This window comes from Lutjanus erythropterus, chromosome 3 (assembly GCF_056507025.1).
Source record: "Lutjanus erythropterus isolate fLutEry1 chromosome 3, fLutEry1.hap2, whole genome shotgun sequence".
NCBI lineage: Eukaryota > Metazoa > Chordata > Actinopteri > Lutjaniformes > Lutjanidae > Lutjanus > Lutjanus erythropterus.
In genome coordinates this window covers 27,363,803-27,390,855 of record NC_139319.1, presented here as the reverse complement: position 1 = coordinate 27,390,855, position 27,053 = coordinate 27,363,803, and the positions used below count along the sequence as shown (strand labels likewise).

Genomic DNA, 27,053 nt, shown 5'->3' with positions numbered 1-27,053 from the left:
GTTTGGGAATGGCACCTGTTTAACCAGCTGTTTCCTCCTCTCCTCTCCCTGCTCATCCCTGGCCTGCAGGTCTCGGTCAAACTGGGCCTTCATGGCCTGCATGTTGACCTCCAGGCGCAGTTTGGCGTCCTCTGTGGCCTGCAGCTCATCCTCCAGCTCCTCCAGCTGAACTCTCATCTCCTCCAGCTGCTGCTCCATGGCACGCTTTGACCTCTCCAGCTCATGAACCTGTGGACGAGGAGGTTGCATTGTTCAGCACATTCAGCAGAGCAGAGGGGCAATGATGTGACGATTAACTCTAATTTCAGCTGCTGCTGCGAACAATGACTCAGCCTTTATTGTATCAATAAAGCATAAAAGATATTTCCAGCTTTATCATTTCTAGCAAAATCCGTGTCCAGCCCAAACCAGACCCAGTACGTCTTACTGCAGGTCTCCATGCACAAAATGAAGCCTTTTTTTTTTTTTTACTTACACTCTTGCCAACATCGTCCTTGGAAGAGACCAAGTCTTCCATCTCAGCTTTGAGCAGCTTATTGGCCCGGTCCAACTCATCTTTCAGGTCTGTCATGGTCTCCAACTCGCGGGCCAGTGTCAGTGCTCGCGTTTCCTTCTCCCTGGCCTCAGCCTCGGCCTTGTCGCGCTCCTCTGCATACTGAGTAGAGATCGTTTTCTCCTCAGCAAGCATCTAGGGAAAGGAGAGACCAGGAAATGCAGTCAGAAATGTACTAAAACTGAATACTGAAAAAAGGAGAATCTCAGAGGCTACAAATAAGTTATTTTCTGTCTTCTTTTCTTGACTGGTACTTTCCCTTTAATGTGACACATCCAATACATCTCATTAAACAGCCCTTTATTGCACAAAATACACTATTAACATGATACCTGGTCAAATTTCTTCTGCTTCTTCTCCAGGTTGGAGACGATCTGCCTCAGGTGGTCCTGATCCACTAAGAGGTCATCCAGCTCCTGCTGTAAACGTGTTTTTGTCTTGTCCAGTTTGTCGTAGGCCGAGGTCTTCTCCTCCAGTTGCTGCGTCACGCTGTCCAATTCGCGCTGGAATCGCTTGCGGCCCTCCTCTGCCCCTTCCAGGGACAAGGCCTCCTGTTCCAGCTTCTTCTTCATGTCTGCCAGCTGAAGACATGAAATAAAAGACAGGGGATTAGTAGGACAATAATTAAATGTGGGCAAGTTGGGGGTTATTTTGGATTTTGGAAGGCTATGGTCAGGAGGAAGTCCCTCTTCTTAGAAGCATTGTGATTCTTGCTTTGGTCTCCTCATTCCACCTTTCATCCAGTCTGCCAAAGTGTTTAGCTGTTTGTCTCAGCCAATACAGAGGAAGTGTTTCAGAGTTTAGTCTTATTTTAAAAAGGGTTACAGTCTATCAGTCTCTGCCACACTAAAAGCTCTGTGGCAAGTGGTTAATTTACTTACACTACACAAACTATTTCCTTTCCACAAACAACATTATAGGGCTATGATGAGTCCCAATCTAGGCCCAATATTGTTCTTTTTACGTTTAAATGGGCCTACTTTACAAATTCTATTTCTTATACTTGATATTTTTATTTTGTGTTATCTAAAACTATCAGAATCTGCATTTTATGTCATGCATGCACTGAGAGAAATATGCTTTTGAAATTGGAGAACCTCTGCCTTATGCACAGTGGTGGTTTGAGTTAAATATTAACACTAGCATGTTAAAGTGCTGGAAAAACTATAGTTTTGACCTGATGATGGTGCTAGATAACACTGAAGTTATTACAATTCATCCCAAGGAGAGCTTGTATGTCTGAACCAAATTTCCATCCAACAGCTGTTGAGACAATGTCTATTTCTTTCACCAGTGAAAAGCAATTTGTAATTTTGTATCTGAAAGGTGCTATAAAAATAAATTTTAATGAAGAAATTAACTTCTAGGGAACTTGAATATCTACAGTAATTATTTGTGGCAATCCATACAATAGTTGTCAAGATATTTCATCTGATCCACAAATGTCAACCAGCTGGTGGCACTAGAGGAAAAGGAACATATGCAGCACTGTTGATATATGCATATATGCATGTGATACCGACCTGGGTCTGCAGAGTGGAGACCTGCTTCTCCACATTCTTCTTGCCCTCTTCTTCTTCCTCCAGCATCTCCCGCAGGCTGTTCTGCTCATCCTCCATCTGCCTCAGGCGGGTAGAGAGGGACAGCTTCTGACGAGTCTCCTCCTGGAGCAGCTCCTGGAGTTAAGAGAAGGGAAACAAACAGAAAAAAAACATGAGAAAAAATACACTCACAACTCTTCAGCACCCTCTGCCTTTTCACTCTTTTTTTTTTTGCCTGTATTTGTTCATATTTGTTACATCTGCATGATCAAAAGCCACAGTGAATAAGCTACTGGCAGTTTCTGTACATTCATGATGACACTGCCAACAGGAACTCTAACTTCTAATAGTGAGGAAAACTTTCAAAACTGATCATTATCAGGCACTATCTGAAGTTATGACGAGCATGTTATTTATATGAGTACTTGGCAGATTTATGTACGCTGGGGATATTTATATCCTTGGAAAGTCAGTACATCTAAAAATATGTGCATCCAATCTGTGTGTTCAGACCTCAGACCTCAGTCAAAAAGTGGCAAACCTCTGTGGCAGATACTGCGTTGTTTGTACACTTATATGTCCATCAATTAAGGTCTTTTTGATTTTAAGGGGTGTAAGAAAAATATATTTAAAAAATATATACAGGAGGCCTAAGTTTTCTAAGTACATCTCAGCATTTCATTCATTTCTGTGAAGAAAACAAAATGATTTTTTTTAACTTTAGATTATTATTTAATTATAAAAAGTTGAGAGCCTTCACTCTATGCTACACCGCCTTATCCATTAAGTATGTATGATTGTTAACTTTTTTTAAATTCTTAATGTGAGAAATGTAGAAAAAGTTGCTAAACAATATGAGGAACACTCATCTCTGATGCAATAGTCACCAGAAATAATCTGCTCAAAATTCATCCAAATTACACAAACATCTTGAAGTTTTTGAGTTTAATGTTTGTGTTAATTCTACAGTTTATCAGTTATCCTTTACGGTTATTACTATTATCCATTAAATATAATATGAAATATCCATAAATTATGTCAGTTCATCAGGGGTTATCAGTTTACTCTATGAAAAAAAAAAAGTAATCCATTAAGGTATAATATTGGGAACCACTGACCTAAAGTACATAAATACAGTAAGAGACTGGGGCTGCAAAAAGGCATTACTCTCATTATTGATTAGAAGAATTGATTAATTATCTACAGAGCTGATTAATCGACCACTTTTTTTTTTTAGATTAAAAGACAGACAAGGAGCAATAGTAGTTAAAAAAATGTGTGCATGTTTGTACCTGTGTATCCTGCAGCTGAGACTCTGCAGAAGAAAGGTCTTTGCTGGATTTGATGTTCTTGCCCTCTGCTTCACTCAGGAGGCCGTTTACATTTTCGAGCTCCGACTAGAAACCAGATAGAGAGAAAAGCAATCATTATTAAAATCATCCACCACACATCATCAGAAACCTTTCAACCACCTACTCATCCTTTATTTCACACTAAACATTCACACAGCCCTCCATCCTGTCAATCACCTCTCAGCGGTCACTCCGTCCATACTGTACCTGCATCTTGGTCATTTTCTCGGCCACCTCCTGCCTCTGTCGTTCACTTTCTCCATATTTGACCTGTAGCTCCTGAACCTGGGCTTCGGCCTTCTTGCGACGGTGTTCAGAATCCACTTTTCCCTGCGTCAGCGTCTTCAACTCGATCTGCAGCTCGTTCCACTCGCTCTCCAGGGCCTGCTTAGCTTTCTCCACTGACGCCTTGTTCTGCAGGAGTGCCACACATGTAACTGGTGTTATTCAGATGTTTTGCTAAGCACTGGCATTTTTCTCCTCTGATTTACACCCATCCCTTACTCTTTTGGCCTGTTCCAGCTGTTCATTGAGCTCTTCAAAGGCCTGATTGTGTTTTTGTCTCATGTCAGCCATCTGCTGCTCATGGGTCTTGGCCTCTTCCTCCAGAGTCTTCTTCAGCTGGGTGACCTCTGTCTCACGCTTGGTCCTAGAAAGAAAGATTAAGGGAGTGAATGAACCAAGAATGATATGTGAAAAGAGAAAAACTACATCTATATATCTTTGTACAATCGTGATTCCCTCAGTCTTCCCCGTGAACACTTGGGTCTAAAGTGTCGGATTATCTCAACCACTGATGGATCGACTCCCATGGGGAGATTTGGTCCATTCTTTGCGTTTGAAACAGTAGCCTTGTATTGTTGTTATTTGGCATCTATGAAATGTTATTGACAGCATTAACTGTCTGTAGTCGTAACACTAGAATGGTTTTTGCAATAACCCTGCAATTAATGGCGCTGCTGCACACTTCCAAGGCATACAGAAGCGGTGCACACTGAAAAATAGGGCTCCCCTGAAAGCCACTGTGTAATTCGAACCCTGAGTACAAAGGATAAATCTTATTGACTTTGATCTCATTACATTTCATTGAGCACACTTCACACTTTGTTTGAGCTGTGATCTCTTCACAACATACAGTATGTCCAGATTCAGATGATGTCAAATGGTGAAGTGTTAAGTACAACATTTTGAGATTTAGAACTTGTCCTTTGATTAGGTTGCTTGACCATAAGGGACACATTTTTCCTCTGACATGTAGAGCTAGATAGTTTTGGTGCAAGTTGCAGAGTTTTGGAGATATTGGCCATAGAGATGTCTGACCTCTCTCTAATATAATGGAGTTTAATGGCACTCAGCTTGTGGTGCTCAAACCACCAAAAAGTACATTTGGAAAACTCAACAGCAATGTCTCTTTCCAGAAATCATGACACTGTTATTCAAAATAATCCACAGACTTTGTTGTGAGCAGTTTCAACTAGGAACTATTTCTTTCTACCAAACTACACCCACTCATAGTAAGTAAGCAGGTCATGATTTCTGAAAAGAGATGTTGTTGTTAGATTAATCAGATGTATTTTTTTTTTGGCATTTTCAGCACTACAACATGGGTACCATCTAGTTCCATTATATTGGAGAGAAGGCAGACATCTCTACAACAGATATCTCCAAAACTCCACAACTCACACCAAAAGAATTTAGATGGATAAATAACACTATGAGTTAGAGAAAAACTTATGCAGTCTTGTTGCAGAAGTGTGGGGCCTCTTTGGAAGTGAATGTTACCTCAGCTCCTGCTGTGCCGCAGTGGAGTCCAGTGTGTCCTCCAGCTCAGTCTTCAGGGCCTCCAGCTCCTCTCCCAGGTCCCTGCGGTGTTTCTCAGCCTTGGAGCGCGCCTGCTTCTCCAGCTCCAGATCCTCCTGCAGCTCAGAGATTTGAGCCTCCAGCTCCCTGATCTTCTTCTGGGCTGCATTCTTGGCTGCAGCCTCCTCCTCGATCCTGGAGGTGAAAGGTGGAGGGATGAGATCGACATGGAGGTGGTCTATGTGAATTTTCTTGGAAATGAGAACAAATAACTGTGTGGCAGAGAACTTCAGTGATGTTGAGACAAACTGAGGAAGAAAAACTGATTAATCTAGATAGCCTGTACAGTATGACTATGATGATAGACCTATTTTTGTCGATCTTTTGTCATTTTTGTTGCTTTTAAATCTTAAATCTTTATTTATTTATGTATGTATTTTAACCTGGCCAGCGCTGTGTGGAGTTCCTCCTCTTTCTTGGCCAGCTGAGCTCGGAGTTCAGCGATCTGGGCTTGCAGGTCTGCAATCTGGTCATTGAGCTCAGTGGAGTCTCCCTCGAGCTTACGGCGGTTCTTCTCCAACTCCTGACGCGTTTTCTCCTCTTTTCTTAGACGATCTGTGCGTGACAGGACAGAGAAACACAATTTAAAAGTTGGAATTTATTCATTTAACTTGCAGTTGTTTGTTATCAGTCATAATCTTTGTGTGAACTTACTGTGTAAACATAAGATGATTCATAAGTGCCAGCTTTGTGTTTTTTTTTAACCTCAACCATGTCTCAATTTTTCTAGGTTTTGTACTGATGTAGCTTATTCATTTTAATAAGTATGTACCACTTACATATAATCTACTGAGAGGGCTGTGAAAAAATGTTGAAATATTATATCTGATGTGCACTGAGGTAGAGACTGATGTTGTTAATGCAGTGAATGACTTGCAGAGAAAGAATGTAGCCACCAGTGATGACTGTATTACATTACATTGTAGTGTTTTCTACCATTTATTTATTTATTTATTTATTTTCATTCTTATGTCTCCTGTACACCCCTCTTCCCATAGGGACAACAATGTAGTGTTTTGTTTATGAAATTGTCTAATAAAATCTATCAATGAAATGAAACAAAAACAAAACAGCAATAACGTGGACAGCAAATACTTGCCCTCCAAGTCTGTAATCATGGCTTCATGTTTATTCTTGAGTTTCTGCAAACTTTTGGACTTCTCTTCCTCTTCGGCCAAGTTGGTAGTGAACTCTGACATCCTCTCCTCCAACTGTTTCTTCTCCTGAGGTTAAAAAAAAAAATCAAAAGAAAATGACCTTCTTGCTGTCCCAGGTAGACTGTTTCTTTTTTTTTTTTATTTACCCTGCACTTTTCTTTCATACAACCTCACTGCATGGTCACTGTCGTATTGACTGAACTGTATATTAATCAGTAATACAGCACACTGGGCTAAATGAAAAGGTTGTATGAGACCTTGTTGAGCTTGTTGTTCTGGTCATCTAGCACCATGACGTCGTCCTCCAGTTTCTTCAGCTTGGCGTCCGTGGTGACTTTCTCCATCTGAAGCTTCTGTCTAGCTGCTTCCTCCTCATCCAGCTGCTGCTCCAAGTCCTGGAGGAACAACACAAACAATCTGCAATGTTAATGCTTTTTTGTTTTGTTTTTTTAAACAGCGCCGTTGTATTTTTGAGTACATTTTTCCTCATTACATCTCATAACTGACCGTGATGTTCTGCTGCATTTTTTTCCTCTCTGTATGCATCTGGGCAACCCTCTCCTCCTCCTCCTCCATGCGAGACTCCAGGTCATGTATGATGTCCTCCAGCTCCTGCTTCCTAGTAGACAGACGGGCTCTCATCTCCTCAGCCTCGGCACAGAGCTCTGTCTCTGCCTGCAGCTGCTCCTGAAGAGCCAGCTTCTCTGCATTCAGCTGGCAGACAGGAGCAAGAAGACTTGTCAAAATAATGATTTGCGTTTTTACAGATTCATTCTACATACTGCTGCAATCACACTGAAAAAAGCTCTTCAAATCTACAAATAAATTCTTTGACTTTCACCATTTTATGATAAGACTAACAACAGACTGAGCTTCCTCCAGTGTTACAGAAACTCTTACCTGTTGTTGTTTGTGCTCATATTCTTTGAGCTGCTCCTCAGCCTGCAGCTGTCGCTCCTTCACTTTCACCAGTTCCTCTTCCTTTGCCAGCATCTCCTCCTCCTGCCGAGTCACTTGGAGCAGAGGCTTCACCTAGAGGAAAAAAAAACAACAAATTAGCCTGTTAAAAATTAAAATGTTATAACACATGGTGATATTTGGACTTTCCTTGGGTGCTCTCATGAAAAATCAGGGAGAGAAACCATAGGCAAAAATCTTAAAAAAAAATATTCAAGCGTAAAATAGCATTACCATTACACAGTAAAATAAACTTTGAGTGCTCTATAAAGACCGGATTGGGATGTCAAAGATTAAGTCAAGATAAGTAATAAAAAAAATCGAAAAATCTGAATCCAGAGCTATAGACTTCCTACTTGGACCCAAGTTGAGATAATAACAAAAATGAGGACTGCAATTCAGCTTGGTCTGTTATGCCTGAAGACTTGATTTGACTTGAGACTTAACTTGATGACCCATAAATATTCTAAAATATAAAACACAAACCTGCACCAGAATAACATGGAACTCCAAATTTAGATAAGGGGAACTACCTTTTCATTAAGAAACGTATTAGCCTATTCACACAAGTAGTATTCTAAATGGTTTTAGTTTTTGTAAAATATTGAAGGTTAGTATTATGTAGTGTGGGAATGATCGATCTGACAATTTAATATAATCAAACAAAAAATCTTCTGGATGTGTGTATGATGATTGCTTATAATAAAGTTTAAGGCCAATGCAAATTATGTGAATTTCCTGGGACAAACAACAAAACAGGAGGGCGCCAGGAGATGGCTGTGAAATACATGAGAAATTCCATCTATAGAATTGACAATGGGTTCCAAGACTGAACCTTTAGTGGCACACTGATAAAAAGTACCAAACTGCCTTCATTAATCTCTTACCTTGGTGAAAAGTCTCCACCACTGCCAGTTCCTGAGTTTGAGGTAAGCTGCACAGTTCCTCTGGATCACTTTCATGGCTGTCAGCTGCTGCTGTCTCTTGGCGAAGGCTCTGAGGTAAAAAAAAAAAAAAACGTACAGAACATATTTACCGTTTTGTCTAGAAGTATGTTCTCTCAATCTGTTATGTTCCATTTATTCAATTGTACTAAAACACAAAAGTTGCTGTGTGATATTTTCTGGATCAATTTCATCCTTCATACTTGCGGGCCACGTATCCTCTGCACCAGGCCTGGAAGCTGATGATCACATCGGTGATCTTCATGTCTCGCTCCTCCTCCAGGTGGGCCAGGACTCCGGCTCTGAAGAACACTTTACTTTGACCGATGCGGAACAGGTTTGGATCCAGCTCCAGAGCTTTGATCTGACATGAAGAAGACAGAAGCACCTCTGAGACAACTAAAAAAGCCTGACACGGAGCAAACTGAAACTTTTTTACTCTGATGAAATGCTTACTTAAACTGATTTATTGTTCTTACCATAAGCACACAGGCTTGTTTTCCATCCATGAAGCCCTTTGGGATGGCATTAGGAGTAAGGATTTCATACCTGAGAAACAGACAAGCAGAATCACAGTAGTTTGACTCTTTCTTCTAAAATAAAAATTACAAATGTTTAGTTAATGACAACATTTGTTTTAGAATTAAGGATGCCACTGTATTTTACTTTACTATTTGCTTTTGTAGTTACAGGCACATTCACCGTTGTAAATGTCTAATGGCTACAGAATTATCAAATTTTTTGGGTCTGTTTTTGTCCTTTTTCAATGTTTGTCTTGCATGTTTTGTCTGACAATGCTACAGTGGGAGGATGGTCAAGAGAAAAGAGAGGAAAAATACTTTGAAGAATTGGTCTTTATGTATTTAAATCTGTTTCTAAAAATGTATTGTGAGGGACAAAATTCAATATGGAAGTTCACGAGTTTGCAGAAACATCTGCATTTGTTTGTCACCTCTGTCTGAACTCCTGGAAGACGATGCGGTTGGGGAAGCCTTGTCTGCAGATGCGAATCCCCTCGAGGACTCCATTACACCTCAGCTGGTCCAGAACCAGGTGAGGCTCTAGTTTACCAGCCTGAAGAAGAAACAAATATATAAAGCAATATTAAAGAACCGTTTGTGTGTTCTGACGCTTTTATGTCAAACACAGATATTTTTCTAATGGTAAATCATTTAATTAATTTTGATTGGCTGTCAGTGTTTACACTGTCCATCAAATGACTCTGAGAGTAATCCCAATAATATTGTTTGTCAGTGTTGTTATTCTTATAGTTGTGGTACTGACTTTTTCTCATCTAAATCAAGGATCTGAGGATATTGAGAAATCGCTCCCATCAGATCATCACACATGGTAATGTTTTTAACTTAACTGATGCAGAAGAAGCAACACTATGTTTATCGCGAGCACATAAAATCTTTCCGTTTTAAATCCATGAGGTTATCAGTGCTCTTCAATCAGAAAAGAGCAGAATCACTTGTTGCTTAATGTCACACCTCTTTTGATTCTGCGATGCCGGCATGCTATTGAAAAGCACACACGGGGGCAGCTTTGTTGTGCTGCTTGGTTAAGTGTAAATACAGAAAGCAAAGGCAATTCCTCTTTACAGCGACATGGTGCGATCTCTGTGTAAAAATGGCTTTTAATATACCACGTGTCCAGACTACAAAGATGAGCCATGTTCTTTACTAATAGCTCCCCACAGCACAAAACTCATGCTTCAAACGCTGCAACCCCTGCGACACTTAAGAGTCATTCTTTGTTCTGTACCTTCTTCTCATGGTTGGGGATGATGCAGCGGACGAAGTTGGGGTTGGTGTTCCTGAGCGTGGCCATGAGATTACCCAGCTGCTCCTTGTACAGCTGGCCCACAGTGCGGAACATGCCCTTACGGGTTTTGAACGCACCGTGCATGGAGTCCGACATTCCTGCCACTTTATCCAGGCCGACGATACGGTCCACTGTGACGATACACAGAGGAACAATAGTTCTGTCAGTGTGTTTTAGGACACTGAAATTGAATATCTTTTAATGTTTAATAATGAAAACATGTTTATATGTCACATCTTTTCATGTAGATAGCAAATAACTATCCTGATATCCAGACTGCAGCTCTTTGGGCTCACAGTTTCAGATAAATTCAGTTACACCACTTACTGTCTCTCCACAGGTCAGCAGTAAATTTATCAGTAGACTGGTTGAGCAAAGTGGCCACACACTCATTCAGAGGATCCATGTTTTTCATCAGCCACTCGTCTGCTTTGTAGTCCACCTGCACCAGAGGAGACCATTCATTAACAATCATTAAGACCTGCCAAGTTGAGGTTACCAGCAAACTATTGTTCTTATTGCCTTGCCACATCTTATTCTGGAGCACAATGCAAGTATTTATGACACTGATTTAAGGTACAAATTCATTGTATAAACTGTGCAGTAAAGCAATAACTTGTTTACTTCTTCAGCTACTTGTATTGTAGTTGAGTATTTCCATTTTATGCTAGTTTATACATCTACTCCACAGCATCTAAGCAAGTGATGTACTTTTCACTCCAGTACATTTATATAAAAAAAAGTTAAATTGTATATTAAGATTGTTCATATAAAAGTAAAGGATTACTTTCTTATTTCTTCAATTTTCTTTCTACTTCTCCAATTTCCTCCCCAGGATCAATTATGTATTTCTGATTCAAACTATTTCATAGGATATAAACCAACCAAAATTCCACCAACTACAATAACAATATTCACTATAATAATACACTGCACTTGAACAAGTGGTACTACTTTAGATACTTTAAGTACATTTTGTTGATACTACTTAATCTTACTTTTTTTAAAAACTGTGTTTCACTTGTGTTAGAGTACATTTGTATTGTGGTAAACAACCCAGGAAGAAAATTTCACTCCATTTGAAGAATATGGACAGAACTATTGGAATAAATCAGGAACTTGTATTTTAACAGAACTAACTGTCAAGAGGAAAAACAAGAAGTCAGAAAATCAACCATCAATGACCTTTCCAGCATAGTGTATAATGCAGAAATCAACGTCGTCCTTGAGTTTCTTTGGTTTTTGGAATTTGGGGTTATTTCCCTGCTCCTGAACCACCTTCTCCACAAAACTCTTGTCTGTGGCTTTGGGGAACCAGCACTCTTCGTCCAGCAGTGCCAGGATGCCTGGAGGACCAGCCTTTGACAAACGGTGGAAAAAAACAAACAGGACATACACACGTCAGTCTGCAGTTCAAAGGAATTCTGACTTGAGTTAATAATCCAGTGCAGTGACATGCCTTGACATGTGTCACACAACTGTTGCAGGAAATACAGGCAGTGACTTCTGCAGAGGGCTTGTAACTGATCTTTAAGTGTTACCTCAGGCTGATCAGTATCTTATCAGTGTTTCTTATCTAAGTCTAGAGGAGGATGAATAGTAACTGGGAGCTGTCTTACAGGTTTTTCAATGAGGTCAATGCAGGGCTGCAGGTCAAGACCGAAGTCGATGAAGCTCCACTCGATGCCCTCCCTCTGATACTCCTCCTGCTCCAGGATGAACATGGTGTGGTTGAAGAGCTGCTGCAGCTTCTCATTGGTGTAGTTGATACATAGCTGCTCAAATGAGTTCAGCTATAGGAAAGAATTTGAGAAACCATTACTCAAGTGACAGGAAATTTAATTAGCAACTTAAAAAAAAATGTTAATGTAGGAAACAAGAGAAAGGAGACTAGAAGGAAATTTCAGTAAGAACCAGAGTTGCTGGTGAGTTCTGCCTTCAGTCAAAGGTGTAGAAGAAAAACGGACACAGGCTCATTTTGCGGGTCATTTTCTAGAAAAGCCTGTCTGTACAGTTAGTAAGTTTAGGGGATATTGAATGTTTGAGGTGAATAAAGTCCACCTTTTAAATTTGCATGAATGACATCAGGTGAAAATTCACTTTGCTTTCAATTTGTACCAGTTTTTGGGTTCTTTTTTTTTTGTTATTAATCGCCATATCCACGCTATGTGCTCAGATTGGCTGAGCACATAGCCCAGTGTTTGGAGCAAGTCAGTGGGCAGGTTGGTAACGCTGTGTGGCCTTTATTCATCAATTGTGATGTGAAAACATTAGATTACAGTCATAAAAGTGAGTGTAGGTCTTACAAAGGGTCAATTATGTATTAAGTATCTCTCCTGCCAAATGGGCACACCGGAGTCAGCTGATCTCCGCATCAGTCATCCTTCTCCACCTCCATCACAGTTAATTTTGAGACTCAGTTTGTATTGATAAACACAAACGTCATCATTACAGATGAGTCTTCCTCTGCAGGCATCTCCACATCTGATTTAACATTGTCTGTCTGACATTGCTCTGCAGGATCTAGCATTAACAGACTCCCGTCAGAGTGTTGTGTCTGATCATAGAACTACAACTATGATCCATAACTATCAATCTGTCAGGCCCTGAACAGCTCACCTCAAAGATCTCAAATCCAGCGATATCAAGGATACCAATGAAGGAGGCTCCCTGTCTCTTGGTCTTGTCCAGCGCCTTATTGATCCTCAGCACCAGCCAGCGGAACATCCTCTCGTAAGAGGCTTTGGCCAGAGCTTCAACAGCAAACTCAGCCTGCTCCTGGGTCTGGGCCTTCTGGACATAGTCCCTGCCAACCTGCAAAAAGAAATACGCCAATGTCATCCTGTGATACTATAATTATCATTACATGGAAACTGGTTCATTGACAAAATCTTGTTTATCTATTTAGATCATGAAACAAAAAACTAAGAACAAAAGGTTTAAACTAAGTGGGAAAAAATGTCTAGACAACACATCAAGTGAGAGACAAAACATGGAAATGTCTATCACAAACTGTGCAACCACAGTCATTACAAGAAGAGGTAACATTTCACGTGATGCAGACCTTGATTCTGGGAGACAGGATGGCTCGTGTGAAGTCGGTCACATTGATGCCCAGGAGGTGACAAACTTTCTGGGCAGCTGGGGGTGAAACATGGGGGTCATGTCATAGGATGAAAAGGTGGGTGTTGGACGAATTGGGACACTCTGAGCAAATGGAGTGAGACAGACAGCATGCACAGAGGAAATGATGATGGTGATCGTATGTCTGTGTAAATGTGTGTACCAGTGTCGTCAGGCATGGAGGCCTGGTCAGAGTGGCGCTCCTTCTTGAAGCTCATGTTCCCCAGCTGCAGCACCGCCGACACCACCTTCAACAGACCTGACAGCCAAACAAACACAAGAGGTCACTGTGCTGCACAGGAACCAATCACATAGTGAATAATTTACGTCACCATACATTTGATACTCTCAAACATAAACACAATCTGTATAATATTATTATTGTTGTTGTTATTATTATTGTTTAATTTTAACTAATAAACTGGTATTATTTTATTCAAAAACATATCCAAATATGAAATAAAAATTGAAAATGATTAATCAACTGGTTGAAAGAAAATTAGAACAATTTTGATGAACAAAACTTTGATGGTTCCATCTTCTCAAACATGAGGATTTGTTACTTTTCTTTGTCATATATTATAGCTAAATGAATTTGTTTTTGGGTTTTTTTGCCCAACTGAATACCTTTGATTTTGGAGTCTTGGTAGAAACAAAAACAAGACATTTGAATACTGTGGAAAATTATGATGGACAAATTTAAATTGATTAGTGGAGAAAATAATCTGCAGATTCAAGGGGTCCTGTGGAGTTTTTTGTAAACAAAAGTTATATTTTCAGAGCTACTAGATGTCAAAACCTCCACAGGGAAGCTTTAACTAACGATGAAAATAATATAATAAGATGGTATGTACCAATTCTTTCCTCCTCTGGTATGCTCATGATCTTAAAGGCATCCATGGTCTCAGTGAACAGGTCCTTGTCCTGCTGCCCAGGAATCGTCACGTTTCCACAGGACAGGAAACGGTATTTGCTGTAGTCCTCCAAACACAACTCAGCTAGGTAGTGAAAAATAGGAGAAAATTACCAATTGTGACAGACTTGTGAAGACGAGAGGGCTCTGGCAATATATTTTCACGGGATATACAACTTCAGTGCTGTTGTATTTAACATAATAACTAAACTAAGAAATGGGAAACTCGTAAGTGGACTAGATCAACCACTTCCTGTTTACTTAATAAATGTCTTGGTTCTTGAACTGCAAGTCATGTTCAGCCAACAATAAACCACATTTATTCTGCTACTTTCTGCAACTTTCATTCACGTAGCCCAGTTTGATGCAGTCACGTTGTAATAAAATGTCTCACAGCGCATCTTGTCCCCTGCTCCTGACAGCATATAGTAGAATATGTGGAAGCTCCTCTCGTCTTTAGCTTGACGGATGGCCCGAGACTTCTCCAGCAGATCTGGTAACATTTCAGTTAAGGACAAACAAATACAAACGCAGCAGGACAGCAGCATATTTCAAATGTGGTGTAGAAGCAAGGCTGGTGATTGTAGTGTGATTAATTGTGTTACTAAAGGACGATTAAATACTTATATTTAAAGGGCCTGAGGTTGCACTTGCCCCTGCATTTTTACCCAACCTTGTTGCCCTGTCTTGTAGAGGGCCCCTGCATCCAAAACAGTTTAAATACTTTTAAACATGTCAGCTGACACTGAGCTAACACGTAACAAATTTGCTAAGTCTAATTATTACAAACTAAGCAAGCACAAAACAGCAAACCTGAGGCAGCAGAGCATTAGACTACAGTCAGACCAAATTGGACATGGCAGCAATTAGCACAGGGCTGTACAAGAGTATGGGCATGTTTATTTGTGCTTTAGAACGTAACCATTGTCAAACAACCAGAAAATACTGGAAGGAAGTTTCTTGGTGTTGATATGTTCCAGCATAAACTGCTAGGAAGCCCCAGAGGTCAAAGCTTGATACCTGAAATAAACCAGGCAAGGACACATGTGGGACTTTCCCTTGGATAGTACAAAGTTTCAAAGATATTTAGGACTAACTGTGGAGCAGTCTGATCTCAGGCTTATGTGATTGACCACCACAGGATTTCTGGAGATTTTTACTTTTTAAACTTTTTGCCACAGGGATGTTGTTTGGTTTGTGTCACCCTCCCAGAATGGTTTGGAGGAAACTCAGTTTGGGGCCAGAGCCACCTGGCAGGTTAATCCAGCCCAGGGCCGCAGAACTGAGAAAATAATTAGCATATTTTTACAAGGATGCAAGTTTCAATGTTGGCTCCAACGATGTATCCATTGACATCAAAGTTAATCCTGATGAATTTCCCCTACAAGAGAAAACAAATCAAATCATTTTGATATGCAGCAATAAAACTTGGTGATGTTTGTATGGTTGAACACATTAAAAAAAAGCAGTGAAAACCTATTTTCTCAACTTGCTTCTCACTAAAAGCTATGAGTTCTAACCATGGACTGTATACATAGGGGACACAGCTTCAGTGTCTGAAAGGTGAATCTAACACAAAAGTGTCTTATACCTGCATTTTTATAATGGCCAGTAAAGGGCGACTCCACTAGTTGCAAAGAAAGTCTGATCGTAAAACCCTTTTCTAATGAATTCAATTGCTTGTTATAATTCTTCTTCAATACAGCATGATGTTCATTTAGTAAACTGTGGTCCCATTTAGAGTAAAATCGATGATAACAAAGGCTATGCTTTTAGGCGTGGCTACCACAGCATTTCCTTAGGTTCTTAGTTACATCCAGTTAGAATAGAGGCATAGCAATGCCCATTCTCCCCAGCACCATACTCTCATCCAAATATGGTCACTTCTGGCTCCAAAAAGAGCAAAATGGCTACTGCCTTAATGCCAAACTCAAGGCTTAAAAACAGACACCCACAAACCAATGGGTGATGTCAAGGTGGCTACATCAACTATTTATAATAGAGTCTATGCTTCTGACATGCACGCAATAATTTGTCACTTTACATGAGACTTCTGCATTTGTTGTTTTCTCAGTGATCTTCTGACTGGTTTAAAAAGGACCGTTAAGTCATACTTAATAACTAACAACGTCTATTCCACTATTATTTTGACTGGTGCTTATTAAACATGAATTTTATGTTATTTGAAAAAAAAACAAACAAGATTCAAGACAGTTTTCAGGGGCTTCAAGTTGTTCTTACAAATCTTGAGGAGTTGTCATTCTTCACGGTCTTTGCATTGCCAAAGGCCTCCAGAATAGGGTTTGCCTGCAGCAGTTGTTTCTCCAGTTCCCCCTGACAGAGAGGACACAGTTTCAATGCAAACAATAGGCTGTAATAATACTTTATGATGATTATGAGGTGGACATTAGTCAAACCAGGACAACTTAAAATCATGCATTTTCTTGAAGCACTGCAGATCTTTCCCTGGCAAACACAAACCTGCGCAATAACTCATTCAGTGTATTTAAGGCTGCCTATTCAAAAGAATCACCTCAGGGGATGTTATCATTGCCCAATCAACCACACACACACACACACACACACACACACACACACACACACACACACACACACACACACACACACACACACGCACAAATACTGAATCCTGCACATTCCAACACACATTCCCGCAGCACAGCAAGCCCACTCAAGCACAAAAACCCTGTAAAAGACCATCCCTGTCCATGCAGGCACAAACAAGAGAACACAAGAAGCACACAGGCCAGTTAGCCAAGATCCCCCAAAGGAAATGCTGGAGTGCACTGTGACACCCCAAATAAACTACAAACTACTACACAACAATGTCAAAATCGAGACTGACCAGATTGAGAAAAAAAAATAGCTGCTGGGCGGAGCGGGATACTGTCACCTAATACAGCTTATAGGCATAAACACCAAGCTCCAGCATCTGAGACAAACCTCAGATAAGGTTACTGCTCAACTGTTCTGCTGTGTTGCTGGGCAGTTCACTGCCACAAGGGAAATGATTATGAGCAGACACATGCCTTTATTCTCTGGACCGATACCAGGCTCTTTATTATTCAAGAAAAAACTCATTCATATTTTAAAATAAACAATTTTTTTATATATCTAAAACAAATGAGGGACAAATCTTTATTTTGCTTGGCTTTCCTTATTTTCAAAACATAATTGGGCATTGTCGGAAATCTTATTTGCTTTCTTTTCCAATAGTTTGAAGTACTAATGCAGTGTCTATTTGGGTCATGGCCAATCAGAGCAAGCTGATTGCTTGGCCTCTGAAAGTGCTGCTTGCCATGTTGTTGAGAACCACAGTATGGTTGATGACAGCATTCAAGAAGTACTCATCCAATCAACTGAAATGTAGCAGACTATTTCGTACACTTTTTTGGGTTTTGTACAAATTATCAAATTGAGACGCAATGTGTTGGTAGGGAGATTTGTTTCTTTGGTCAGAGACAGGTTAGCATTTCCCCATTTCCAGCCTTATGTTAAGCTAAGCTAACCAGTTGTTGGCTTTCAGCTTCATATTTTGTGTACCAGCATGAGTGTGGTATCAATCTTCTTGTCCAACTCTCAGCAAGAAAATTAATAAGCATATGCCTCAAAATGATCAACCCTTCCTCTAAAGCAACAGGCTATTCTTAGTAATGTTTAATGCATTTCCTTGAAAACCCAGACAAAGACAACAAAACATTTCCTGTTAGTAGAGTAGTACATGTGCATAAATGGTCAGACACCATGCATATGGAGTCAGAGAGATGAACTCACATGTGACAAAACTGCACTGCCCTGGAGAAGAGGTGAAAAAGGAGAGAGTTCAACACATTTGATACCAACTTCAGCACACAAATTACATAACTGCAGAGGAAATCTGGTGTCACCTGGTGAATCATGAAGAAATTATTTAACAGACATTTCATGAAAAGCCTTGTGAAATAACCTACATATGAGGAATAAGAGTACAAGCACACACACAGGCACACATGCAGGCATGCTTGCATGCACGCACGCACACACACACACACACACACACACACACACACACACACACACACACACACACACACACACACACACACACACACACACACACACACATCTGTGTTCTGCTTCACTTCAAGTCACTGCAGAGAGGAGAGGCAGGCACGTCGAGGCCTGAAACAGGAATGCGCAGTAGTCTTCACACAGCTTGTACAGGTAGACTACATTGTAGAGATGGAGCAACATGGAAAGAGCAAGGAGTATCAGACAAGAAAAATACAACAGGGTCTTTGCAAAACTTCAGATCAATCGTGAAGGAAGGAAGGAATTAAACAGAAAATCAGTTTTTACTGACCTGATCTTTCTTGGACTTGAATGATGAGGCAACATGGGCAAGATACTGAATGACTTTCTTGGTATTTTCTGTTTTCCCTGCTCCTGATTCCCCACTGGAGAAAAAGACAGAGTACACAGAAAGATTGAGACACAAATGTGTCAATCAGAAGGGTCAGCGCTCTGAACATCATGGCAGGGGAAATATATTGATCCTAATGCATTAAAGGCAACACATCACACAAGTATAAAGACAAGGTTTCCAATAAGATTGAGTTGTTGACTTCTTCCGCCACACCTCCCTGCTAACAGAAACCAGTGACGTTTCGAGGTCCTCAAAACCACACTAAGTAGAATTTTACCTTGAAGACCATTGCAAAACATAGTTCATTCACACTTGACAGAAACTAAATAAAATTCACTGTAAAAAAAACTAAGTCAATGGAGTCCTGATGGGAAAACAAAATTCAAGACTCATTCTATGACCCATAGACACTGACTGTAAGAATGCATGCAAAAAAACACTGACCACTGAAGAAAATACCGCATACTGTTCTAAACAAAGTTATTGTGAAAACACCAAGAGAACAGAGTAACCTACGTGCAGAGGATGGACTGGTCTTCCCGATCTGAGAGGAAGAGAAAGAGGAATAATGTTGATCAGGGACAAAATGTTGACATAACAGAAAAACACAAACAGCTGAGGTGAGAATAATTAGGCATGTGATTGTTTTACTTTGGACTTTCTGTTTCTGTCTCTGCGTGTCAGCCATGCACGGCTGAAATGAAGGGCTGATTAGCAGAAAATTAATCGCCAAATATATAGTTATCGATGAAGCAAAAATGTTAAAACCAAGAGGAGAGTGTCATGGTTAGGGGTTGAAACACTCAGTGAAGGTCAGGTACCACCTGATGATATCTGCTCCTGGTCAAAATCTATGGTTACCTCATAAGTTAACTGGAGAATTCACCTTAATAAGTCCACATCACAAGTATATCAGTTATCAATGAAGCAAAAACATTATCTGGATCCAGCCGCTCAAATTTTTTTTGGAAGATTTGCTTCTTTTTTTTTGACATCATTGTGAATTAAATATCTAATCTAGTCTTTTTTTTTAAGAAAAATACAACTGTGGTACCCTGCATCATGCTCCTGTAGGCTGTGTCTGTGATGGCATAGATGTGAGGGGGCATCTCATGTCTCTTCTTGCCCTTGTACATGTTCACTATGTCCTCGGTGTAGATGGGCAGGTACTTGTATGGGTTGACCACCACACAGAAGAGACCAGAGTACGTCTGGGTACGACAGAAGATAGTTACTGTCAGAGTAGAGTCGGAGTTTTAATGCATCAAGTCAAATAACTGACCACAACTAATTAAAATAAAAATCAACTGCACATGAAGAGAGATCTGATCATGCTTTCACCATATAAACACATATATCCACACAAACTCACATAGATGAGCCCAGAGTAGTATCTCTCCTTCAGGTTGTGCAGCACAGAGGCCTCATTCAGGCAGGTGAGCTCCGCCATGTCCTCCACCTTGTTGAATTTGGGTGGATTCATTTTCTGAATGTCATCCTTGTTTACCTTCACCTGTGATTTACAGAGACAGCACACCTGTCAAATGGGCTTCCCAGACATGACTTGGACAATAAAACATTTGTTAAAAGTAAACTTTTAATGTGATTTCAAGATAAACTTTAACATATCAATTAAAATGGTTGTCTTTTCATCCATAATGCTAACAGACAAACTGTCACCTTCTTGCCAGAGTCCGAAAGCTCCACCACACACTCATCTCCGTGCTCCTCCTTGACAGAGCCGGCCTCGAAGCCCAGCTTGTCAGAGGGGACCCACACCAGCTTCTTGGTGGCCCAGTCAGCCTGGGCCAGAGGGTTGTTCACCCCACTGCGGTCCCCATACAGGAACTTGTCTGCGTCCGTCATTGTAGCTTTAGAACAAAACAAGAGATGTTTAATTAACAGTCCTGGTTTAAACACTTATATTGCTCCACTAGGAAGATTATGTTCTCACAACTTTCAGCAGGATTTGAAAATAGTTCAGTGGAGGTTATGGACATGGATAATGAAACATAATTATTGGTTTAATATTGATAATTTACCCTCAAATAGTATAAGCCACATCCATTTCTGATTTTCTATTATTTTACATTCTTCATACATCAGTTTTCTCACCACTTCACAAAATAAATAGAAATAAAATAAAGTCCAAGTTTCCCAATTTAGCACCTAAAATATTTAGATTAAAATCTGAAAAATCAAATTTTGATCAATGTATGTACATTTTAGCATCAAAATGCAATTTTCCCCAATCACCTCTATAAGCATTTTCTGATATGACCTGACATAGATTTCTGCATGATGACTTTACTACCTTTAAACCCCCTAGGTTGAGGGAGGGGCGGGCATCAGCACTGTAACCTACGTCACTGCTTTTTGTTAACAGCTGAAAGGGCATTTGCATTTGACAAAAGAAGGAAAAAAGAACACAGATAGAGTGTCCCTTTGAGTCTTGAATTGTGAACTCGGAGTGATCCATCAAAATGTGATGATAATAAACCCACAAGAGGAGCAAAAACCTCTTGATGAATTGAAGTGGTCATAACTCTTCATTGTTGCAGAAAACGTTCCTTCCTGGGCCAAAATCAGGATTGTGCTGTTCTTTAAAACCAACGCCATCAACAGTCAAACGTTACTCTCTATTACTGTATGTTTTTTTGGTACAGATCAAAAGTCAGATTAAAAATTTCACAACACGGGGCGTCCGAGAGAGGAATGGGAACTGCTCAAGTCCGGCTTTGTTCTAATGTCATAACACCTTTCTTTCCTCATTTCCTGTGTTTTCTCACAATCAAATGAAGGTACACATGCCACAAAACATATTTATTCTAGAAATGAGATAACTAATATTTAGAGGCCTCTGCAGCCAAGTCAGAGTTACTGACATTGAACACTTTCCAATCTGTAAGTCATCCTGTCAACTGGCATAGACTGAACTCTATGGTTTTCTATATTAGTGGCGTTGTATTGTACAATATTATATTGAGAACATTTACTTACAAAAGGGAGGCAGCAAATTATAAACGGCTTTCTATGTAACATGCAACATTTAAAATGCAAATTTACAAGAGCACAGTTATAATGAAATAGTGCAGTGCTGCAGAGATGTTCTTGCCTACAAATCTTGTTCTCCAGATGTAAGAAAACGTTTGTTTGGTACAGACCCCCCGAAAAATGCCTCAACGTTATAATTTTAAGTTTTTTTTCAGTGAAAATCAAAATCATGATGCAAAAATGATCCTTCCCACTCATCATGCATCATATCAGAATACAATAAAGTAATTGCAATATGATTTTCTTTATCATATCATGCTGACCTGAACTGTACCGCCTGCATGTCCTGAAACTTGACTACAACAGCTGCTGTCATCGCTTGTCATGCGACTAAAACTGTCACTCATCATGTGTGACATTAAGTCTGTTTGTTGAGTTTGTATGATAAGTCTTAACTCGGTTAAATATTTATGTCAAAAGTTTTAGTCAAAATTCAAATGAGGAGTCACATGAGCTTGTGACTGTCCAGTAAATTTCATCACCTTAAAGAGTTTTGTTTGTTAGCATGTAACATGAGCTGCTACAGTACAAGTTTGGGCACATTATCACCGCAACAGCTGTCGTTTCATGTTCTTTCACTGTATTATTATTATGAGGACACAACCTCTTAACTCTATGACCTATAAACCCAACTGTGTGTTAAAGCTCTTCAGTTTAGAGAAGAAAGTGAGAAAGGAGGTAAAAACTTAAAAATCCAAATGTTAATTTATGAGCTGAAGTCAAACATGTTGAGTTTCAATCCTTGCCTGTGTATTCATGACCTGAGGTTTAACAGTCAGACAAAACAATTAGTCACTTTCTACCTGAGCTCTACAGTATGACTCCATCCTTTATTTCCCGTCAGACCCACATTCCTTCCTCACCAGCCCATTACACAGAATTCCACAAATTCCCAACTCCTTGTCCCACTCCTCATTATGCACAACGCTCTTTATAGAGCCGCAGTTTCCGCCACGGGTAGATAAATGTGCAGCTATTACACATCATTCTTCAGGACAGTGAGACCGGCTCTGTGCCTGTAAAGCCTCTGGTACCGCAAGTTATGCAAAAGTCCTGGTAAAAGGTCGGCAGCATGATGCTTTGCAGGCAGAGAGGCAGGAAGGAATGTCAGGAGCAAGTCTGGGCAGAGAGAGAAATTTCATTATTCCCCAACCAACCACACCCTGGAGAAAGACTCAGTGCTTCATCAGACAAAATTAAAATGCCCTCAAACAAGATAAAAATCAGTCACCTGGATTCTGTATTCATCAATGCCATGTTGAACTAATCTATTGTTTGTGGAATAATCCCTTTAGATGCATCATCTCACTTTCAAGATGGTCCTGCAAGTCATAAAGTTTCATTTAAGAAACAAAGTAGGAAACAAAGACATGACGAATTACTTAAACTATATCATTATTGTAATATTAACTTTGGAATATAAAAGTAAACATTACATGCAGGAGCAACTTGATTTCTATTAAGAAATAAAGCTAGTTTTTTAATTATCTTAGAGGTTATGGATTCAATATGTAACAGCAAGTTATTCCAATTAATGGGAGGTTTACAATATAAAGCTTTTTTTTGTACCCGTTTCTGTAGAGACTAAGGTGATGGCTTGCAAGATGACTTTATAAACTAATAAAATAAATTAAGACTTCAGCTCATACAAAGCACAGTGTTCCTTCTTTGTGATTAGTGTGCATTCAACCAAGGTGCCACTTGGTTGCTACATATAAACACCTTTGGCTGAGGAGGGGAAGGGAATCAATACTGTAACCTACATCACTGCTTTTTTTTTTACAGCTGAGTGGGCATTTCCATTTGAAACCCCGGAAAAGGATGCAGCTGGAGCTGCCCTTTAATCATCTCGCAACCCCACAGACTTATTCTACAACTCCCAGTTTGGGAAACAATTAGTGATTTATAATAAAACATACTAGAGCTCTATGGTTATAAAAAACTGCTCCAATAAACTGAGTCATTAAATTTAATGCTCTTGAACATGAACAAATGAGATGTTCTTATGGCATTTAGAGACAACCCAATCAGGAGCCTCATACACAAAAATCTGCACTAACGGTTGTAAAAAACCTTCAAAGGTTAAAAAAAAAAAGGACTTTGTAAATTACAACAAACAATATCTACATAATCCAAAATAAATAGCAATAATGTCCACACCCTGATTCACTGTGCAAGAACAGTATCACTCGTCAGTATTTTCAATTTTGTATACAAAAAAATTGTATACAAGTAAAAATTTGAATACAAGTAAAATTGTTGCTTTGAAGTTCTCATAGTCTGTGCCTTAGACCCTTAATTCAGAGAAGGAATAACTTCACAATAAAAATTAACAGAGAAAAATAAGTAAGAAATCTCAGAGAACTACTAAAACATGAGAATTCACATTATAATTACTGTGAATTAAAACCAAGCAAGGCATTGTCATTTATATTTACATATCAGTGTTTGTATAGCTTAAGTTTAAAAGCAGCTGGTTCCACTCAGGTGGAGGATGTGTGTGTGGGTGGGTGTGTGTGTGGAGAGATAAAGACACAGTGTGTGTGTGCATTTATAAAGAGAGGGATAAAGGGATCAGTGCACAAGGTGTCATCTGTGTCCCTCTTAAGTTCATTATGTGCTCAGACTCTTTAAGATCAGTGCAGGAGGAAGAGGAGCACACTAACAGTTCTTCTGCAGTGCTGAGTTCCTGTAAAGTGTGCAGAGCTGAAGCATCACCAGAGGTGAGAGACAACTGAAAGCATCACATACTTACAGATGGGTATGAATGCATCATTAATATTCAACCTCAGAATCATTAAACAAGAAGCCTACGCAGAAAACTTGTGACATTCACACATGCAGCTTCACTGTTAAAGCTATCCATGGGCTAACTTCCTCAGGAAGTTGCACAAACCCAGCCTCTGCATATTTTGACACTCTGCGGTTCAAGATGACAAGATGAACCACCTCACTCTTCTCATGCCCTCCTCCGCATCGATTCTTGTCCAAACGACACGTCCCACACCTCTGCTGAGGTCAGGATGGAGAATTAAGTCTGACTTCATGAGTTTTCCCACAAGGAACAAAGTTTAACCCCGTCTGGAAACAGAATCCCTGCAGACCTTGTTAACCTCGCTGACCTAATAAGCTTTTAGTTTTCGCTGCAGATGCATTCGCATTATCTGCACGGACCCGTTTAATCTGGGTCTCTTGTAGTTCTGCTGTCTTATCCTGCACGTTTACAACAGCATCTCCTGTTCTTGGCCTCCAGTCAATCCCCCACTTTATCCGTGGCTCTTACCTAACACAGAGGGCACGAGCTCGGCCATCTGCAGCTCAGCTGCTGATACGAGGCTGGCGGGGTGACTGACTAATAAGAGATTGACAGTGTTTTGGCGCTGAGGTTGGGGATTAGCTCAGTGAATGAATGTTTTCAGGTTTTGGGGTGGAGCAGGAATGGGCACATACATAGATGCTCTGTGTGCTCGCTGAAGATGTGAAATGGGTGGAAACAAGGGGAGAGAAGTCAGAATTTAACCTTATTAAGTAAAGGTGATGAGACAGTACCACGTGACATGCTGTGGCTCCAGATGTGGCAGCACTGCTGTCCAATTTCCGGACTGAACAAAAAGAGGAAGACTAGATTTTGTTCAGCCAACTATTCTCACATGAGTAGAGACGTCTTTAAAAGATCATGTTGAAAACTCATGTCACGACATAACTCCTCATTAATCACCGCCGAGCTAAATCCTCTTTGTGACTGCATGTCAATTTTGTATCCTGAGGGCAGAGACACCGACAGCAGCAGGGTGTGTGCAGCTTGTTTTATGAAAAAAAAAAGAAATCATCTCGTGCAAACCACCTGACAAACAACAAGACAAAGAGACACTGCAGGATCCAAACTAGGTAAATATAAGACATAAGCCAAAGTCTAAATAGTGAAGAAGAAACCCTGAATTTTCATAACCCAGGATGAGCCTGATTTTCCTGTTTTTGACAATGAGAATATTATTATTCTTGGTTAACAAATGAAACATACAACCGTCCTAAAAGATTAAAGTTGTGTCCATACAAACTAAGCATAAGCAAACATTTATTTCACAGAACAGTTTGAGTTGAAAGTAATCATTATATAATTCCTTATAAATCATTCCTTATGAAAATAAAACTGGTTGACATTGATTACACTGATGGCTGTTTGTCATCATGAAGATAAGTGATTCAATGGGCTATTGGATGTAGGACTGCAACCCACACTTATTTCCATTATTGATTAATCAGTCAGTCACTTTCTTGATAAATCGATTAGTTGTTCGGTGCATAAAATGTCAGACAATGGTAAAAATTACTGATCAGTGACTCCCAAAGCTCAAGATGACATTCTCAAATGTCTTGTTTTGTTCACAACCCAAAAATATTCAGCTAAATGTCACAGAGGGGTGAAGAAACTAAACTATTCGCATTTAAAAAGCTGAGACCAGACTGACCGATTGACTTTCTTTTAAATAGCTGGTGATCAATTTAATACTTGACAAGTAATTGATTAATCTCTATTAAAGCCTAATTAGATGTTGCAGTAATTATCTTGACTCAGACTAAGTCCTGTTGGAAGGTTTTATCAACTTACATACTGTAAATAAATCAATATTTAGATACATTCAGGTGAGCATGCGCAGTTTTGGGGGGGCTCCTCTGCGTCCCCTGATGAAAACTCCTGGCCAGGTGCGCCACATTTCTCATCTTCGGCAAACCAAAAAGACTTCCACTTGTCTTTTTAAACAAAAACTGTATTTTTCCTCATTAAACTCTACAACTTTAACAGTGCGGCAGCTCATAAGAACTCCCTCCTGCTGCAGAGACAGTTAATAACCACCCAGCTCTGTCTGCCCTGCAGAAAACAAACGAGAACACACACCTGGTTTTCAGCTGCAGGCACTGTAGGTGAGCTGGCTGCCTCGTCTTCTTGTGTCCGTGTTTGCAGCAGCGGTGAAGTCCTGCTCGACGACACAACGTTCACAAAAACAAAACAGGCAGCTGCTACTTGAGGAGAGGAGGGTGAAGCCTCGTCTGTTCTGTCTGTTGTCTTCAGCTGCGTCTCTCGGCTCTCTCTCATGCGCTCCAGCTGCTCAGGCGGAGATCGGCGAGGATGAGCGGTCGCACCTTTAATACGCCCAGTTTTACTGTTCGCAGGTAAGTTGAAGGGAACGCCCCGCCCCCTCCCCCTCGGGCTGTGCTGCGTTCAAGAGCTCTACGGAAAAAAACAAAAAAAGAGCTGTCGCTACAAGTGCTTCTGAACCGAAGCGGATCCCATTCCTACAATGGAGGAGCTGCTGAAGAAGTGTTCTCATCACTTTGATAGATGCG

The 27,053-nt window shown here is 40.1% G+C and overlaps 1 protein-coding gene across 1 annotated transcript in view; it reads right to left on the bottom strand.

Moving 5' to 3' along the window:
* LOC146330162 (myosin-9-like) overlaps positions 1-26,747 on the bottom strand; it is a 31,619-nt gene extending 4,872 nt beyond the window's left edge. Inside the window, exons 1-35 of the mRNA XM_084715656.1 lie at positions 26,605-26,747; positions 20,334-20,524; positions 20,026-20,166; positions 19,708-19,864; positions 19,170-19,197; positions 18,591-18,684; positions 18,023-18,043; positions 16,469-16,561; positions 15,545-15,608; positions 14,622-14,720; positions 14,169-14,312; positions 13,478-13,573; positions 13,256-13,332; positions 12,811-13,005; positions 11,811-11,984; positions 11,377-11,550; positions 10,519-10,633; positions 10,132-10,322; positions 9,317-9,438; positions 8,844-8,913; positions 8,568-8,728; positions 8,308-8,416; positions 7,364-7,495; positions 6,971-7,177; positions 6,721-6,858; positions 6,406-6,529; positions 5,690-5,861; positions 5,229-5,441; positions 3,951-4,095; positions 3,654-3,860; positions 3,387-3,491; positions 2,077-2,229; positions 886-1,134; positions 476-688; positions 16-228 (exon numbers count right to left, since the gene is read on the bottom strand). Of these exons, the coding sequence (XP_084571782.1) occupies positions 16-228; positions 476-688; positions 886-1,134; positions 2,077-2,229; positions 3,387-3,491; positions 3,654-3,860; positions 3,951-4,095; positions 5,229-5,441; positions 5,690-5,861; positions 6,406-6,529; positions 6,721-6,858; positions 6,971-7,177; positions 7,364-7,495; positions 8,308-8,416; positions 8,568-8,728; positions 8,844-8,913; positions 9,317-9,438; positions 10,132-10,322; positions 10,519-10,633; positions 11,377-11,550; positions 11,811-11,984; positions 12,811-13,005; positions 13,256-13,332; positions 13,478-13,573; positions 14,169-14,312; positions 14,622-14,720; positions 15,545-15,608; positions 16,469-16,561; positions 18,023-18,043; positions 18,591-18,684; positions 19,170-19,197; positions 19,708-19,864; positions 20,026-20,166; positions 20,334-20,519 (4,782 nt within the window). The 5' untranslated portion in view covers positions 20,520-20,524; positions 26,605-26,747. The remainder of the gene's footprint in view (positions 1-15; positions 229-475; positions 689-885; positions 1,135-2,076; positions 2,230-3,386; positions 3,492-3,653; positions 3,861-3,950; positions 4,096-5,228; positions 5,442-5,689; positions 5,862-6,405; positions 6,530-6,720; positions 6,859-6,970; positions 7,178-7,363; positions 7,496-8,307; positions 8,417-8,567; positions 8,729-8,843; positions 8,914-9,316; positions 9,439-10,131; positions 10,323-10,518; positions 10,634-11,376; positions 11,551-11,810; positions 11,985-12,810; positions 13,006-13,255; positions 13,333-13,477; positions 13,574-14,168; positions 14,313-14,621; positions 14,721-15,544; positions 15,609-16,468; positions 16,562-18,022; positions 18,044-18,590; positions 18,685-19,169; positions 19,198-19,707; positions 19,865-20,025; positions 20,167-20,333; positions 20,525-26,604) is intronic.
* Positions 26,748-27,053: the final 306 nt, after the last annotated feature.